General features: G+C 49.1%; 1 protein-coding gene across 1 annotated transcript in view; it reads left to right on the forward strand.

Moving 5' to 3' along the window:
* The window catches only part of INPP5F (inositol polyphosphate-5-phosphatase F), a 144,485-nt gene that overhangs the window by 24,848 nt on the left and 100,749 nt on the right, over positions 1–18,888 (forward strand). The window contains exon 2 of the mRNA XM_088466446.1: positions 7,866–7,946. Coding sequence (XP_088322572.1) covers positions 7,866–7,946 — 81 coding nt within the window. The remainder of the gene's footprint in view (positions 1–7,865; positions 7,947–18,888) is intronic.

An 18,888-nucleotide genomic window follows, 5' to 3' on the forward strand; every position in this document is an offset into this window, starting at 1 on the left:
GATGTGTGTAAGGTAAAGTGGTAAAGTAGGAGTCCTTATGTTGTGCTGCGACAGCATAGCGATTACAATGGATTAGCATATCATCACATTGAGACTGCGTGCGTAATCGCAGCCACGATCCAACCTGAACCAGGGCCAAAGGGCGCTGATCTGACAACATGCAGCATATGCACACAGAGGCACTTCCACATCTTTGCATAAATGCTTATTTATAATGTGCAGTTAGCATAATAATGAAGAGAATACACAGAGACTAGGTCCTGTACCCAGAGCTTGCAATCTACAGGGGAAATACTGACGGCACTGGTCCTATGTGCTTCCGTGGTCTGGGTCCAGTAGAGTGTGTGTGTGTGTGTGTGTGTGTGTGTATATATATATATATATATATCTGCTCACCGGCTGTCTCAGGAGGACACCCCCTAAAGCCAGCCGCACACACTTAACTGCGGATGGCTGTAGGGGCTGTACTCCTTTGACAGCCTGTGAGCATTCACTGTAAATGCTGGGCAGTGTGGCGCCGTGCCCGTCCCTTGCCCAGGGCTGTCTCTCATATGCGCCGTCCACACTGCTGTGGCCGGTAACAGCTGCCACTCTCTGGCCCAATGCAGTGTGACGGCCTGGACTGCTGGTCCCGGGAGGAGCGGGGGGGGGGGGGGCAGTTTTGAGCGGTGGAGATGTGCGCCGCAAATCAGTAAGAAGCTTCGCCGCCATTGGGATGTCAAATATTGTGCCGGCCGTGAGCCAATCACAGCTCGTTGATCGGCAGACAATCAGAAGAGGCCACTCCTGATTGGCTTACAGTCCGTGAGGTGTGGCCGGCTCGCGGCCAGCGCAATATTTGACATGCAGACCACTCTGTTTCTTACTGACAGCACTGCTCCCACTCGGGTCCCCGGCTCTCTCCAGGCTTTCTGAGGAAACGAGGAAGTCAGGTCCTGCTCTGTGCCCCTCCACCTAGTGCAGATAGCCTTCCCTGCCTCTGCCTCCATCCAGCCTTCCCTGCCTCTGCCTCCATCCAGCCTTCCCTGCCTCTGCCTCCATCCAGCCTTCCCTGCCTCTGCCTCCATCCAGCCTTCCCTGCCTCTGCCTCCATCCAGCCTTCCCTGCCTCTGCCTCCATCCAGCCTTCCCTGCCTCTGCCTCCATCCAGCCTTCCCTGCCCCCCCCTCAATCCAGCCTTCCCTGCCTCTGCCTCCATCCAGCCTTCCCTGCCCCCCCCTCAATCCAGCCTTCCCTGCCTCTGCCTCCCCTCTTCTCCAGCCAACTTTCCCTGTTCCCCATTAAGGTCCAGCCTTTCATACCACCACCCCAGCCTGCCCTGTGCCCTCCCAGTCCAGCTTTCCTAGCCCTGTGCCCCCCATGTCCATCCCTCCCTGCACTCTGTAGCCCCATTAAAGCCCGGGGGGGGGAACCACAATTTCTGATGGCAGCCTTAGTAGCCGCAGCCGGTAACAGCCGCAACCCCCTGCCGCTGGCCAACCGCGACAATCCCCCCCCCCCCAGAGCATGCATTGCGGCTGCTGGCTGATTAGACGCCACCCCCAATGGGCCATAGCTTGCACTGCTGCCGCAGTCCCCCCCTCCCCCCCATACGCAGTTCCACTCAGCTGGGTGATGTGTTGCTCCTTCACTTACCGCAGCCTAATATTATCTCACAATGAACTTGTGAAAGAACATACTTTAGTACATTGCTTTATACTAGTAGAGTATACAGAACACAACAGCGTATGCAGACAGCCGATTGTTGCGTACTGCGCATACACAGTAGTGCACAACAGCAGCTTTGTGATAAAGCAGACTACGGAATGCCATAGCAGAGTGAGTGCCAGGTAGTTGGCATTTGGGGGGGGGTCGGAAAAACGCAGGCGTGCCTGTCCTTTTAAACACAATTGCATGGGCTTGTATAAATTAGCCACTGCGACAGCATACACGGCTTGGTCATGGTCAGCTGACCGCCGGTCTCCCGAGTGAGTCCTGGGCCTCTTTAAGCAGGGTCTCTGCTCGGCTGTATCTGCTTGCTCCGGCAGTACTGTTCACTCAGACACCTGCTGCTTGAAAAAGCCGTGAAGTCACAGGCGCCATTTCATTTGGAGCACTCATCTGCCACTTGTTCCACACCAGAGCGCTTTGTTTCACTGGCTTGCCGGAGCACGCAGAGACCCTGCTTATAGAGGCCCAGCGTGGCCCAGGACTCACTCGGGAGACCGGGGGTCAGCTGACCATGACCGTCTGGAGCTGACTTCCAGGACCCTCCACTTACGGCTTGGCGGTTACATCGCATCCTTTAGCCGTTGGAAGCGCCACATTTAGACACACTAAAGAGGACTATACTGGAGGGAGTATTTCTCCTACACATCATTACATCAGTTATACTCCCAGGAAGGATTACCATCTCAGTGCATTTGCCTCTATTTACACAGCTGTGGAACTCATAGTATATCTCTTCTGTTACCATTAACACTGGAGACTTTGTTTCTATTTGAGACTATCATTTACCATCTAGTTTTGCCATCAGCATTATACCCCTTTCAGACATACAACCCGGGAAATTTCCTGCTCAGACCTGGGAATTTCTCCTGTGCAAATTCCCGGGTATTTGGTCGAGACCCCCCTTTCACACTACAGTGTCTACCCGGGAAATTCCCAGGTAGACCCCTTTCGGACAAGAGCAGGGTTTTTCTGCTTACCTGCCTCTTATCTGCCATCTGCTCCTCCTGGCCTATCCCCTCTCTGGCTGATGATGATGATGTCATCATTCAGCTGCCAAAAACCGGCCAATCGTAATGTTTTTTTTTTTTTTTAATTATAATTTTTTTTTTACATTTATTTTAATTCCCTGGTGGTCCAGCGGGAGTGCGGGTGGCCAGCTGTGGCACAACCGGCCGGTGCTTGGGGTGGTGAGCAGCAGCACTGAGTGTCCTATAGGATACTCTGCGCTGTCAGCTACATGCAAAAGCTGCTTGGTGCTGCCTGGGATTAGTAAATTCCCGGGTAGCACCATTCAGACAGAAGCAGGGTAATTTCCCGGGACGTAAGTCCCGGGAAAAACCCTGGTCGATTGCAGGGGCGGTTACCCGGGAACCTTTCACACAGACATGAGACCCGGGAATTTTGGCCGAGGCAGGCCAAAATCCCGGGAATCTCAGTATGTCTGAAAGGGGTATTACTGAGGTTTCATTACACGTTTTTTTTGCTATTAGCTATTACCACTTATCAAGCTCTCATACAACTGCTTTTATCATTGATTTTTATGTGTTATTATTTATTTAAATTATAGTTGCCTGTAGGTGAAGTTCCCCTTTAATTAGCCCAAGGTACCTGTGGTAGGGGAGCGTCATTGTAAGCGGACATGTGACATAAGTAAAGGATAATACAGATTGAGTCTCCCATATCCAAATATTCCAAAATACGTAATATTCCGATATACGGAATATTTTTAGCATGACTGAGATGGTGAAACATTTGCTTTTTGATGGTTCAATGTACACAGACTTTGTTTAAGGCACAAATTATTAAACCTATTATAGAAAATTACCTTCAGGCTGTGTGTATAAGATGTATATGAAACATTAATGAATTTCATGTGCACAAACTTTGAGCCACAAAATTATTGAAAATATTGTATAAAGTGATCTGCAGGCTGTGTGTATAAGGTGTATATAACACATAAATACAGTCTGTGTGTATAAGGTGTATATAACACATAAATACAGTCTGTGTGTATAAGGTGTATATAACACATAAATGCAGGCTGTGTGTATAAGGTGTATATAACACATAAATGCAGGCTGTGTGTATAAGGTGTATATAACACATAAATGCAGGCTGTGTGTATAAGGTGTATATAACACATAAATGCATTCTGTGTGTATAAGGTGTATATAATACATAAATGCTGGCTGTGTGTATAAGGTGTATATAATACATAAATGCTGGCTGTGTGTATAAGGTGTATATAACACATAAATGCATTCTGTGTGTATAAGGTGTATATAACACATAAATGCATTCTGTGTGTATAAGGTGTATATAACACATAAATGCAGGCTGTGTGTATAAGGTGTATATAATACATAAATGCATTCTGTGTGTATAAGGTGTATATAACACATAAATGCATTCTGTGTGTATAAGGTGTATATAACACATAAATGCAGGCTGTGTGTATAAGGTGTATATAACACATAAATGCAGGCTGTGTGTATAAGGTGTATATAACACATAAATGCAGGCTGTGTGTATAAGGTGTATATAACACATAAATGCAGGCTGTGTGTATAAGGTGTATATAATACATAAATGCATTCTGTGTATAAGGTGTATATAATACATAAATGCAGTCTGTGTGTATAAGGTGTATATAACACATAAATGCATTCTGTGTGTATAAGGTGTATATAATACATAAATGCATTCTGTGTGTATAAGGTGTATATAACACATAAATGGAGGCTGTGTGTATAAGGTGTATATAACACATAAATGCAGTCTGTGTGTATAAGGTGTATATAACACATAAATGCAGGCTGTGTGTATAAGGTGTATATAATACATAAATACATTCTGTGTGTATAAGGTGTATATAACACATAAATGCAGGCTGTGTGTATAAGGTGTATATAACACATAAATGCAGGCTGTGTGTATAAGGTGTATATAACACATAAATGCAGGCTGTGTGTATAAGGTGTATATAACACATAAATGGAGGCTGTGTGTATAAGGTGTATATAACACATAAATGCAGGCTGTGTGTATAAGGTGTATATAACACATAAATGCAGGCTGTGTGTATAAGGTGTATATAACACATAAATGCAGGCTGTGTGTATAAGGTGTATATAGCACATAAATGCATTCTGTGTGTATAAGGTGTATATAACACATAAATGCATTCTGTGTGTATAAGGTGTATATAACACATAAATGCAGGCTGTGTGTATAAGGTGTATATAATACATAAATGCATTCTGTGTGTATAAGGTGTATATAACACATAAATGGAGGCTGTGTGTATAAGGTGTATATAACACATAAATGCAGGCTGTGTGTATAAGGTGTATATAACACATAAATGCAGGCTGTGTATAAGGTGTATATAACACATAAATGCAGGCTGTGTGTATAAGGTGTATATAACACATAAATGCATTCTGTGTGTATAATGTGTATATAATACATAAATGCTGGCTGTGTGTATAAGGTGTATATAATACATAAATGCATTCTGTGTGTATAAGGTGTATATAACACATAAATGCAGGCTGTGTGTATAAGGTGTATATAATACATAAATGCATTCTGTGTGTATAAGGTGTATATAACACATAAATGCAGGCTGTGTGTATAAGGTGTATATAACACATAAATGGAGGCTGTGTGTATAAGGTGTATATAACACATAAATGGAGGCTGTGTGTATAAGGTGTATATAACACATAAATGCAGGCTGTGTGTATAAGGTGTATATAACACATAAATGCAGGCTGTGTGTATAAGGTGTATATAACACATAAATGCAGGCTGTGTGTATATTTGGATCCCATTCCCAAGATATCTCATTATGGTATGCAATTATTCCAAAATACTGAATATTTAGATATTCAAAATACCCCTGATCCCAAGCATTTTGGATATGGGAGACTCATCCTGTAATATGGCCGGCATGCTCAGTCTCCTGGCCTGTGATCACAGGTGACTGCTCAGAGAGTGGGTCAGCACACGCTGCATCTACAGTACCAGGAAAGATAATACATCCGTCATGTAGCAAAGCACCAACATATTTGTACTTCTCAGCTTTACTCCTATTCACTTGCTTTGGTCTCTCTCTCACCCCCTTGGTTAACCTCTCCTTCACTCCCTCCCTCCTCTTAAAACGGGACTTTCCTTGCGATTAAAGAATGTTGTAAAAGGCTAATTCCCAATAGCTATATGTATATCAGTGAGAACATTGTACTTAGTGTGTGGTCTGTAGGTTAGGAGTATGGACAGAAAGGAGACTCCATATTGCAAACAGACGTCGATGTATATATGAAGCTCTGTATACATATGTATTGCCAGTCTTCCCTCCGCTGGAAAGTGTATGTAATTGTTCTTTACACGACATAAACAACTGGTGATATACAATGACAGTTATGGCTGGAATGTGTTACCTGGGGTGGTGTTGGATGGTGGGTTGTAAGGGTGGAATAGGAGACAGTGATGCCGGGAATGTATAGAGGAGTTACCCTGGGCTGGTGTTGGATGTTGGGGTGTTAGGGTGGGATAGGAGACAGTGTTACTGGGAAGGTATAGAGGAGTTAGCCTGGGCTGGTGTTGGATGGTGGGGTGTTAGGGTGGGATAGGAGACAGTGTTACTGGGAAGGTATAGAGGAGTTAGCCTGGTGTGGTTTTGGATGGTGGGATAGGAGACAGTGATACTGGGAATGTATAGAGGAGTTACCCTTGGCTGGTGTTGGATGATGGTGGGATAGGAGACAGTGATACTGGGAATGTATAGAGGAGTTACCCCGGGCTGGTATTGGATGGTGGGGTGTTAGGGTGGGATAGGAGACAGTGATACTGGGAATGTATAGAAGAGTTACCCTGGGCTGGTATTGGATGGTTGGTTGTTAGGGTGGGATAGGAGACAGTGATGCCGGGAATGTATAGAGGAGTTACCCTGGGGTGGTGTTGATGGTTGGATAGGAGACAGTGATACTGGGAATGTACAGAGGAGTTACCCTTGGCTGGTGTTGGATGGTGGGATAGGAGACAGTGATACTGGGAATGTATAGAGGAGTTACCCCGGGCTGGTATTGGATGGTGGGGTGTTAGGGTGGGATAGGAGACAGTGTTACTGGAAATGTATAGAGGAGTCACCCTGGGCTGGTGTTGGATGTTGGGGTGTTAGGGTGGGATAGGAGACAGTGATACTGGGAATGTATACAGGAGTTACTGTGGGCTGGTGTTGGATGTTGGGGTGTTAGGGTGGGATAGGAGGCATTGATGCCGGGAATGTATACAGGAGTTACCCTGGGCTGGTGTTGGATGGTTGGGTGTTAGGGTGGGATAGGAGACAGTGTTACTGGGAATGTATAGAGGAGTTACCCGTGTTACGGTGGGATAGGAGACAGTGATGCCGGGAATATACAGCTGGTTTACGTTAGAATTTACCAAACCAATTTTCTTATGTTTTGTTGTGGCTGCATCACTTGACATCCACTATTGACTAAACCACAGAAAAATATATATTTTTTTAAAAACCTGCTGAGTGATAAAAGAACCCCCCCCTGTGTGTGTATTTATCTGGAAGCTGTGTCTGTAGGGCAGATTCATCTGTATGGCATTATCCCTCTGGAATATTAGAGAAGGTGCAGCCCGCGCTCGTTCACGCTTCATGTCCCCTAATCACATTACTGCTGATTTAGTAATGTGATGCCTGGAAATGTAATGAGTCTGGGGGGGGATGAGCGCCCTGTTCTGCGGCTGTATTTAATGCTGTAGTTTTCAATCTACAAGATCACAAATACTTTGTGGATTATGTGTTTATAGTTAATAGTGATTTTGTTTCTGTGTCCTTTCACTTTAGAATGAATAAGTGACATCTGTAGGGAGCCTCATGTCTCTGCTCATTTCCATTCATTACTGTGGGTGTGAGGCTCACTCGCTCTTCCTAGAATGAAATGTCAGCTCCTACGGAACGGCCCCCAAATTAACTTTCCAAATACCTTTCAGCATCTTCCAGCTGTAACATTCAGACAAATGGGTCTGACAGCCCCCCCCTGATCTATTCATATGCCGGCTGTCACACCTTCTATTACATCCTGATTCTGTGCAGGTCTGTTATTGTGTCTAATGTCCCATTGTGGTCTTGTTTCTCTACAGCCACCGACCTGCTTCTGGCCTGGAACCCCATCTGTCTGGGACTGGTGGAAGGAATTATAGGGAAAGTCCAGCTGCATGCCGGTAAGTGGGACCCAACGCGTTTCAGAACCTGCTACTTCCCATGTTGGTAATAACCCCAGCTTATAGGTCTGAGCTCCTCTGTGGCTCCAGCAGTCAGGTTTGGTGAGTGTGTTTGGCAGCTGGTTATAATGGCTCCAGCTCCTATGTTATATGGTGCTGCATCCGGCCAGCTAATGATTGTTCCATGGAGGCGACATCTAATAGCTACATAGAGTTAATGATGCATACGACTGGGTCTGTCAGGCCATTTACTACTATTTTCTTTACTGTAAAAGGACATTTTGTGGTTTTTAGTATGAGGATGTACCAGTGTAGTATAGGAGGGAGTAGGGCAGGTGTGAGGGTGTACCAGTGTAGTATAGGATGGAGTAGGGTAGGTGTGAGGGTGTACCAGTGTAGTATAGGAGGGAGTAGGGTGGGTGTGAGGGTGTACCAGTGTAGTATAGGAGGGAGTAGGGTGGGTGTGAGGGTGTACCAGTGTAGTATAGGAGGGAGTAGGGTGGGTGTGAGGGTGTACCAGTGTAGTATAGGATGGAGTAGGGTGGGTGTGAGGGTGTCCCAGTGTAGTATAGGAGGGAGTAGGGTGGGTGTGAGGGTGTACCAGTGTAGTATAGGATGGAGTAGGGTGGGTGTGAGGGTGTCCCAGTGTAGTATAGGATGGAGTAGGGTAGGTGTGAGGGGGTACCAGTGTAGTATAGGAGGGAGTAGGGTAGGTGTGAGGGGGTACCAGTGTAGTATAGGATGGAGTAGGGTAGGTGTGAGGGTGTACCAGTGTAGTATAGGAGGGAGTAGGGTAGGTGTGAGGGGGTACCAGTGTAGTATAGGAGGGAGTAGGGTGGGTGTGAGGGGGTACCAGTGTAGTATAGGAGGGAGTAGGGTGGGTGTGAGGGTGTCCCAGTGTAGTATAGGAGGGAGTAGGGTGGGTGTACCAGTGTAGTATAGGAGGGAGTAGGGTGGGTGTGAGGGTGTACCAGTGTAGTATAGGAGGGAGTAGGGTAGGTGTGAGGGGGTACCAGTGTAGTATAGGAGGGAGTAGGGTGGGTGTGAGGGTGTACCAGTGTAGTATAGGATGGAGTAGGGTGGGTGTGACGGTGTCCCAGTGTAGTATAGGATGGAGTAGGGTAGGTGTGAGGGGGTACCAGTGTAGTATAGGAGGGAGTAGGGTAGGTGTGAGGGTGTACCAGTGTAGTATAGGAGGGAGTAGGGTGGGTGTGAGGGGGTACCAGTGTAGTATAGGAGGGAGCAGGGTGGGTGTGAGGGTGTATTAGTGTAGTATAGGAGGGAGTAGGGTGGGTGTGAGGGTGTACCAGTGTAGTATAGGAGGGAGTAGGGTGGGTGTGAGGGTGTACCAGTGTAGTATAGGAGGGAGCAGGGTGGGTGTGAGGGTGTATTAGTGTAGTATAGGAGGGAGCAGGGTAGGTGTGAGGGTGTATTAGTGTAGTATAGGAGGGAGTAGGGTGGGTGTACCAGTGTAGTATAGGAGGGAGTAGGGTGGATGTGAGGGTGTATTAGTGTAGTATAGGAGGGAGTAGGGTAGGTGTGAGGATGTACCAGTGTAGTATAGGAGGGAGTAGGGTAGGTGTGAGGGTGTACCAGTGTAGTATAGGAGGGAGTAGGGTAGGTGTGAGGGGGTACCAGTGTAGTATAGGAGGGAGTATGGTGGGTGTGAGGGGGTACCAGTGTAGTATAGGAGGGAGTAGGGTGGGTGTGAGGGTGTATTAGTGTAGTATAGGATGGAGTAGGGTGGGTGTGAGGATGTACCAGTGTAGTATAGGAGGGAGTAGGGTGGGTGTGAGGGTGTACCAGTGTAGTATAGGAGGGAGTAGGGTGGGTGTGAGGGTGTACCAGTGTAGTATAGGAGGGAGTAGGGTAGGTGTGAGGGTGTACCAGTGTAGTATAGGAGGGAGTAGGGTAGGTGTGAGGGGGTACCAGTGTAGTATAGGAGGGAGTAGGGTGGGTGTGAGGGGGTACCAGTGTAGTATAGGAGGGAGTAGGGTGGGTGTGAGGGTGTATTAGTGTAGTATAGGATGGAGTAGGGTGGGTGTGAGGATGTACCAGTGTAGTATAGGAGGGAGTAGGGTGGGTGTGAGGGTGTACCAGTGTAGTATAGGAGGGAGTAGGGTGGGTGTGAGGGTGTACCAGTGTAGTATAGGAGGGAGTAGGGTAGGTGTGAGGGGGTACCAGTGTAGTATAGGAGGGAGTAGGGTGGGTGTGAGGGTGTACCAGTGTAGTATAGGAGGGAGTAGGGTGGGTGTGAGGGTGTATTAGTGTAGTATAGGAGGCAGTAGGGTAGGTGTGAGGGTGTATTAGTGTGAGTAATATAGGTGGCAGTAGTGAGAGTGTATCGGTGTGAGTAGTGTAGGTGGCAGTATTGAGGGTGTATCTGTGGCAGTAGTGAGGGTGTGTCGGTGTGTGAAGTAGTATAGGTGGCAGTAGTGAGGGTTTGTGTGAGTAGTGTAGGTGGCAGTAGTGAGGGTGTATCGGTGTGAGTAGTATAGGTGGCAGTAGTGAGGGTGCATCAGTGTGAGTAGTGTAGGTGGCAGTAGTGAGGGTGCATCAGTGTGAGAGGTATAGGTGGCAGTAGTGAGCGTGGATCAGTGTGAGTAGTATAGGTGGCAGTAGTGAGGGTGTATCGGTGTGAGTAGTATAGGTGGCAGTAGTGTGGGTGTATTAGTGTGAGTATACGTGGCAGTAGTGAGTGTATCGGTGTGAGTAATATAGTTGGCAGTAGTGAGGGTGTATCGGTGTGAGTGGTATAGGTGACAGTATTGAGGGTGTATCGGTGGCAGTAGTGAGGGTGCATCAGTGTGAGTAGTATAGGTGGCAGTAGTGAGGGTGTATCGGTGTGAGTAATATAGGTGGCAGTAGTGAGGATTTGTGTGAGTAGTATAGGTGGCAGTAGTGAGGGTGTATCGGTGTGAGTGGTATAGGTGACAGTATTGAGGGTGTATAGGTGGCAGTAGTGAGGGTGTGTCAGTGTGAGTAGTATAGGTGGCAGTAGTGAGGGTGCATCAGTGTGAGTAGTGTAGGTGGCAGTAGTGAGGGTGTATCGGTGTGAGTAGTATAGGTGACAGTAGTGAGGGTGCATCAGTGTGAGTAGTATAGGTGGCAGTAATGAGAGTGTATTGGTGTGAGTAGTATAGGTGGCAGTAGTGAGGGTGGATCAGTGTGAGTAGTATAGGTGGCAGTAGTGAGGGTGGATCAGTGTGAGTAGTATAGGTGGCAGTAGTGAGGGTGTGTCTGTGTGAGTAGTATAGGTGACAGTAGTGAGGATTTGTGTGAGTGGTATAGGTGTCAGTAGTGAGGGTGTATCAGTGTGAGTAATATAGGTGGCAGTAGTGAGGGTGTATAGGTGACAGTAGTGAGGGTGTATCAGTGTGAGTAGTATAGGTGGCAGTAGTGAGGGTGTATCGGTGTGAGTAGTATAGGTGGCAGTAGTGAGGGTGTATCGGTGTGAGTAGTATAGGTGGCAGTAGTGAGGGGATGGGTCTCAAGGACACGCCCTTTATCTGAGTGACATCGCCCCCTTTTCTGACAGGTGCCCTGCTCCCTGTTGTCTTCTAGAGTGAACACAAGTAACCTGCTTGTGACCGCATGGGCTTTTCCTCTTGAGTCCTTCACCTTGGGGTATAGGGGTTCCATTTTGCCGTTAGTAACTGCCTATTTCTACTGCAGGGTCCATAGGGCTCCACAGGAGACCTTGGGGTATAGGTTGATGACGTCAGTCGTCAAGCATCTCAATAGTTAAATATGTGCTCCCAGGCCATGGCACCTCAGTCGGGTCACTTCAAGATGGGCTGTGTTGACAAGCCAGAAAATAGATTTTTTTTTTTTTTTACTGCAGAGTGGTCAGCATGGGCTATCCAGTGGACGCCCATGCTGCCACTCCAACACCCGCCGGCGCTGAGACGCTGGCACTGCACTAGGGATCGCGGCGGGTGTCTGGGGGTTTTGGCTAGCAAAAGCCCCTAGACGCCCTGGACTGTGGCCGGACATCACGGGGGACATTCAGGTAAGCAGCGGGCGCCCGCTGATAACAGTTCATTTACTTCCCAGGGCAGGGGGGTCCCTGGAAAGAGGCTGCGTGTGGCACCAGTCACGGCGCCTGCTCTGTCACTAGACCACCAGGGATAGGGGGCCACAACATGTGGACGTAATACCACGCCAGGGGAGCTGGCCTTCCCTGTATGGCACAGCCGGACACTCCCCCGCTGCACTGCGCGCCTCTCCACAGTGGTTTGGCGGTTGCAGGCAGCTCTCCTTCCTCAGGTGCGCCCCCTGTGAGTCCTCCGGCGGCCATTTTAAAGTGCATAAAATGCTAGTCTCACAGGGAGCTGCGGAGTGATTCTGCTCAGGCTGATATCCCCTTTACCCTGCAACAGGTGCTTTGCTGGACAAAAGGAGGGAGAGATTATTGTGGGAGGATTGTGTACCCTGTGTACCAGAAATGCAGGATTACCTACTGGGCCCAGCTCTTCTCAAGAGCCGCCCTGAGCTTGTTTTGCACAAGCACTAACTACCCTGATGGGTCGGCTTGCTGCACCTCCTGGTTCCCCACATTTGGGGTACGCTCTGCAGGTTGCTATGCCATCTACGTCACAGGGGATTCCCCGACAGTTGGTTGTGCCTCATAATATGCCCTTACAACCTACTCCATACCACATACCTCCCAACATGACCCTCTCCAGGAGGGACACAATGCTCTGGTCCTGGACTTCCCTGGTAAGAGGTGGGGCTGCAGTACAATCCAAAATTCAAATAGTCACACCAACTGTCATGTCACACACTGCCAAACATCACTGGCTGGGGCTCACTGACAGTTGGTGTGACTCCCCTATTTGAAGTTTTGGACTGTACTGCAACCCCACCCCTGGAGCCTCCACCAATCATAAATTACCAGGGAAGTCCAGGACCCCAGAGCATTGTGTCCCTCCTGGAAAGGGTCATGTTGGGAGGTATGCTACCAGACTGAACTTGTTTGGGGTAACACTCTCTCCAATACGGTGCAAAACCTGACGGAGGTGTTACAGGGGGAGCCTTTCCAGCACTCTGCTAGGAAGGAGGTACTGTCTTCCCAGTCCATGTAGTATCAAGATGATGTGTCTACTGATGATGGGGAAATTCAGGACTTATCTGATACAGAGCTCCCTCAATAGGAGGCTGAGCCTAAGTCCAAAATTTATGTACACTGCCTCATTCGTGCAGTCCGTGTGGCTATGGATATTGGGGATGAGGATACCCCAGCAGCCAAATCCAAACATGCTTTCTTTAAGGAAGTGAAAAGTTCAGCGACGGCTTTTCCCCTGTCGGATCAGCTAGTTGAACATCTGGAAGAAGCCTGGAAAACTCCAGGCAGGAGGTTTCAACCGCAGGCCACTTATCCATTCGAGGAGAATGGGAAACTCCTCCTCAGGTGGATTCTCATATTACACGCCTTGTCAAAAGTGCGACACTCTCTATGCCGTCCATGTCATCATTAAAGGATGTTACGGACAGAAAAGTGGAGGTATGCCTACAGTCCATTTATTCCCTCTCGGGGTGGGGGGGGTCTCTAGGCCAGCTATGGCTATATTCTGGGTGACCGGGGCCATGGAACATTGGGCAAATGCCTTGGTAGCGTCCTTGCCTGTAGAGGCTACCAGTGAACAAATTGAACTGGTAGGTTTCCTCAGAAACGTGCCAGTTCATATGTGAATGAGGCTGCTTTGGATCTTAGTCTCCTAACATCTCGCATTTCATCGGCTGCAGTGTCAGCTAGACGCTCTCTTTGGTTGCGATCTTGGAGAGCGGATGCTGATTCCAAGAAAGGGTTAGAAGGTTTACCCTTTAATAGCCAGGTCTTATTTGGGTCAGATTTGGACAAACTCGTGGACACTTTGGCTGCTGCCAAGTCTACTTGTTTACCTTCGGCCCCAATGCCATCAGGATCTGGAACTCATTCCTTTCGGACTTTGCGTCCTCGGGGTAAGGCCATGGTTCAGTCCTTTCCCAGACCGTCAGGAACGAAGAAGGTCACAAAGCCCAAGAAGCAGGCTAGGAGTACCAGGCGTCCAGCTGCCAAGCCCGACGCTAAGCCGTCAGCCTGACGGGGCAGGCCTCTCCTTGGGGGACCCCAAGGTGGGAGGCCGACTTCTTCAGTTCGCCCAGTGTTGGTGGCATACCACAACAGACACTTGGGTAAGGGAAGCGGTCTCTCAAGGGTATGCCCTTTCCTTCCAATACAGACTACCCTATGGGACTTCAGACGAATCAGGAAAAGGCATTGGAACTGCAGAAAGTTATACGATCTATGCTCCTTCAGGGAGTTATAGTTCCGGTACCTACTCCCCAGAGGGGATTGGTCTATTATTCCACTCTTTTTGGTTCCAAAACTGAATGGTGCATACAGGCCTATCCTAAACCTCAAGTCCCTAAACAAGTTTCTTCAAGTGCCTCGGTTCAAAATGGAACCTGGGGATTTTATGGCGTCTCTGGACATTCAGGATGCCCCGATAGCTTCGGCTCACCAGAGGTACCTCAGGTTCTCAGTGTTGCAACAACACTTCCAGCTTCAGGCCCTGCCGTTTGGACTATACACAGCAACCAGGGTGTTCACCAAACTTATGGCAGTGATGGCGGCCCAACTGCGGCTGCAGGGGGTCCGTCTGTTGCCCTACCTGGACGACCTACTATTGAAAGCCAGGTCTCCGGAATTACTTCTACAGCATCTACAGCTGACAATAACAGTGCTACAAAGCCACGGTTGGTTGATCAACTGGAAGAAGTCCTCCCTGATGCCCTCTCAGAGAATGCCACATCTTGGGGCATTGTTGGATTCTTAACAACAGAGGATTTTCTTGACCAGGGACAAGATGACCTCGCTGCAGCAGCGGGTTCGCAGCTGCCTGCACAGTCGCCGGGTGTCGATTCACTCGGCAATACAGTTACTGGGCACCATGGTGTCGACCTTCGACATGGTGGAGTATGGCCAGTTCCATTCCCGGCCTCTACAGACATTGATCCTTTCCAGATGGGACGGATCTCCACGCCGGATACAAACCCAGACATTGGTACTGTCTCTGGAGGTACGTCTGTCTCTGACTTGGTGGCTCTGCACAAGTCACCTTACCAAGGGCTGCCCCTTTTGGATCTCGGAGTGGGTCTTTCTGACCCACTCCGGAGTGGATCTCGGAGTGGGTCCAACGGACGCCTGTCCCTGGGGTTGGGGTGCAGTGACGGGTTCACACCTCTTCCAGGGAAGGTGGACAATAGGAGTTTGTCCTTCCAATAAACATATTGGAACTCAGGGCGGTTCTAAGGGCTCTTCAGCAGGCAAAGCTCATACTTCACGGAAAACCTGTGCAAGTCCAGTCAGACAGTGCCACCACAGTGGCCTACATAAACCGCCAAGGAGGCGCTCGAAGTCAGGCGGCACTAATGGAAGTGTTTCGCATCCTGACTTGGGCAGAGGAAAATGTCCCAGCCATATCGGCAGTGTTTATCCCGGGAGTCCTGAACTGGGAAACGGACTTCCTAAGCAGTCACGATGTACACCCAGGTGAATGGTCACTTCACCAGGAAGTATTTCTGGTGAACAAGTGGGGTCTTCCCGAAGTAGATCTAATGGCATCTTGGCACAACCACAATTTGCCAAGGTGCGGCTCAAGAACAAGAGTCATGGGGGCTCTGCTGGTAGTTGCTCTGTCGGTCAAATGGACCTTCCAGTTCGCGTACCTGTTTCCTCCATTCTCCCTTCTGCCTCGGGTGATTCGGAAGTTCAAGCAAGAAGGAGGTATGCTACTGCTGGTAGCTCCAGCGTGGCCTAGACGTCACTGGTACACTGATCTTCGGAGTTTATTCATAGACGCTCCGATGCTGTTGCCTCAACGTCCGGACCTGTTGTCCCAAGGTCCTTGCCTCTACCCGGACTTGAGTCGTCTGTCTTTGACGGCGTGGCTCTTGAGACTGCCCTCTTGAATTCCAGGGGTTTTTCCAGCTCGGCGGGTGAACACCATGCTCCGAGCTCGCAAGCCTGCTTCTGCGAGAATTTATCACAGAGTGTGGCACACCTTCTTTGAATGGTGTCGCCCCAGGGGTTTGAACATTTGGATTATCCAGGATTTTGACTTTCCTACAGGCAGGCTTAGATCACGGTCTTTGCCTTGCTTCTCTGAAGGTGCAGGTTTCTGCCCTGTCAGTACTGTTTCACCGTAGGATTGCTACTCTTCCAGATGTACACACCTCTATGCAAGGTGTGCTTCACATTCAACCTCCCTTTATCCCACAGGTGGCTCCTTGGGATTTGACTGTGGTCCTTAGGGCTCAACTAGGACCGCCATTTGCACCACTGGGCTCAGTGGATTTAAAATGGCTCACAATTAAAACGGTTTCTTTTAGCCATTGCTTCGGCCAGAAGGGTGTCAGATTTGGGGGGTCTTTCATGTCGCCATCCCTTTCTGATTTTTCATAGGGACAGGGCGGTTCTGCGTACTCGCCCTGGTTTCCTACCTAAGGTGGTATCCAGCTTCCACATTAATGAGGAAATTGTAGTACCAGCTTTTAACCCCCCAGACCTTTCAGCTGGTGAGGCCTCTTTGGATGTGGTACGTGCTCTACAAACTTATGTGGACCGTACCAACTCTTTTCGGAAGTCAGACTCGTTTGTCCTTTTTGGTTTCCGAAAGAAAGGATGGCCTGCCACTAAGCAGACTTTGGCAGGCTGGATTCGCCTGGCAATTTCAGAGGCTTACCTTCGTGAGTGCCTTCCTGTACCGTCCTCTGTTAAGGCTCATTCTACTCGGTCTGTGGGTCCTTCGTGGGCAGCTCATCTTGGCGCCTCTGCTGTTCAGCTGTGCAAAGCGGCGACGTGGTCTACTGTCCATACATTCCTAAGGTATTATGCATTTGATACCTTTGCCTCTCTGGATGCTTCCTTCGGGCAGCGGATTCTCTTTTCTGCACAGGAGCGTCCCCACCCTTAAGGAGACTGCTTTGGGACATCCCCAAGGTCTCCTGTGGACCCTGTAGTAGAAAATAAGAGATATGGTAGGACCTTACTTTTGTTATCTCTCTTTCTACGAAGTCCATAGGGATCCACAGGACTCCTGCCCTGTCGCACCTGTGCTGCAGATGGGCTGTGTTCTGGTCACCGGTTTTCCGTCTCCTTCTGTATGTGAGAAAGTGATACTTGAGTGTTCCAGAATTTCTTCCTTCTCTCTTCTCCTCCTCCGGTCATTGGCTTGTTACGAAACTGAGGTGCCTTGGCCTGGGGTCGGGGTATAGAAGAGGAGCCCGGTGCATCCTGAGAGCACAAATTTAACTATTGAGGTGCTCGACGACAGACGTAATCAACCTATACCCCAAGGTCTCCTGTGGATCCCTATGGACTTAGTAGAAATAGAGATAACAAAGGTAAGGTCTTACCATATCTCTTATTTTTTTGACTCCTCCGTCTCCTTCTGCGCTATAAGAGTTCTAGTCTCTGCCACCCTCAGTAATGTACTCTAGGACCTGGAACGGCTTACTTCATGGTGTGTGTGGTAACGCTGCTGGTTGGTGATGGGGAATTCTCTGTGACCGTTTACTGTGGTCAAGACTACGTTGATGACTTTCGTATGGCGTTACCAAACCTTACCAAAAGATAGTGAGCAGAGGGAGAGCCCATCCCCTATGTCTGATTATTGGCCTCAGTCTCACTCTCGGGACTTCAGAATGACGATTGGCCGGCTGGGACTTCCTCCCTCCCTGCAGAGCAGGACCGCGCTCCTGCAGCGCTGCACACACCAGACAGCGCTTCGGCTGCTGCGCAGCAATAACTTGGACTACACGCATCTTTAGTAACATTTTCAACAGTTCACAGTAGTTGCACAGCGGTGACATGTAGTTACGGTGCTACTACAGACATCTTGGCCACGAGGGGACCGGCTTCCCGCCATACCGCCTCTCGCTTTCCTCAAGCTTACCAATAAAATGCCTCAGTCACCCAGGCCCAGATCCTGAGCCGGAAGCATATCTTCCCAGCATTGATCTGCCCGTTGATGGGCCACACGTTTCATGGAAAGGGGGGGGGGCGAGAACTGTCGTGTATGCCGGCATCCACGCTCTGCTGCGGACGGAAGTTGGACGCCTGCTTCAGACGGAGCGGGTGCAAGTCCTGGTTCTAATGGTGGCGGCTACGTTTGGCCATGACAGTCTTCCACCTCCTGCAGCTGAATGGAGGAGAATGTGACTCAGGCCCCAGGGTACAGGCGCCGATGAGCACGCCGAGCCGCGAATGGAAATACCAGTGCTGCTCTACGCTCTGGCTGTAAGACGATGGCACTTTAATGCTGTATTCACCCCAATGTCACTAGACAGACTCCAAATATAAACCAGAAATATGTCCAGGATGGAAATAACGTGACCGGGGTGATAAACTGCAGCTGGTGGTCTCCGGTTGTTATCTGTATTATTTCCTCTGGACGGAAATAGCCAGGGGGAGAGATCGGGGTGTAATGATGCAGCAGATACTCTCTCTGGGTTACTGTGTGCGGTGGAACCGTAGCTTGGTGGGGTGTTGGTAGCAGGGATTGGTAATTATACACTGGCCAGCCATAACATTAAAACCACCTGCCTCATATTGTGTAGGTCCCCCTCGTGCCACCAATTCACCTCTGACCCATGGAGGCATGAGCTTCACAAGACCTCTGAATGTGTCCTGTGGTATCTGGCACCCAGACATTAGCAGCAGATCCTGTGAGGTGTGAGGTGCGGCCTCCATGGCTCAGACTTGTTTGCCAGCACATCCCACAGATGCTTCATCGGACTGAGATCTGGGGAATATGGAGGCCATCACCGTCATCCCTTTGTCATGTTCCTCAGACCATTCCTGAGCAGTCTCTGCAGTGCGCCAGCCGGGCGCAATATCCTGCTGAGAGGCCAACGGCCATCGGAGATACAACACTGCCATGAACGGGAGCACTTG

This window comes from Taudactylus pleione, unplaced genomic scaffold (genome assembly GCF_031769625.1).
Source record: "Taudactylus pleione unplaced genomic scaffold, aTauple2 ptg003137l, whole genome shotgun sequence".
Taxonomy (NCBI): domain Eukaryota; kingdom Metazoa; phylum Chordata; class Amphibia; order Anura; family Myobatrachidae; genus Taudactylus; species Taudactylus pleione.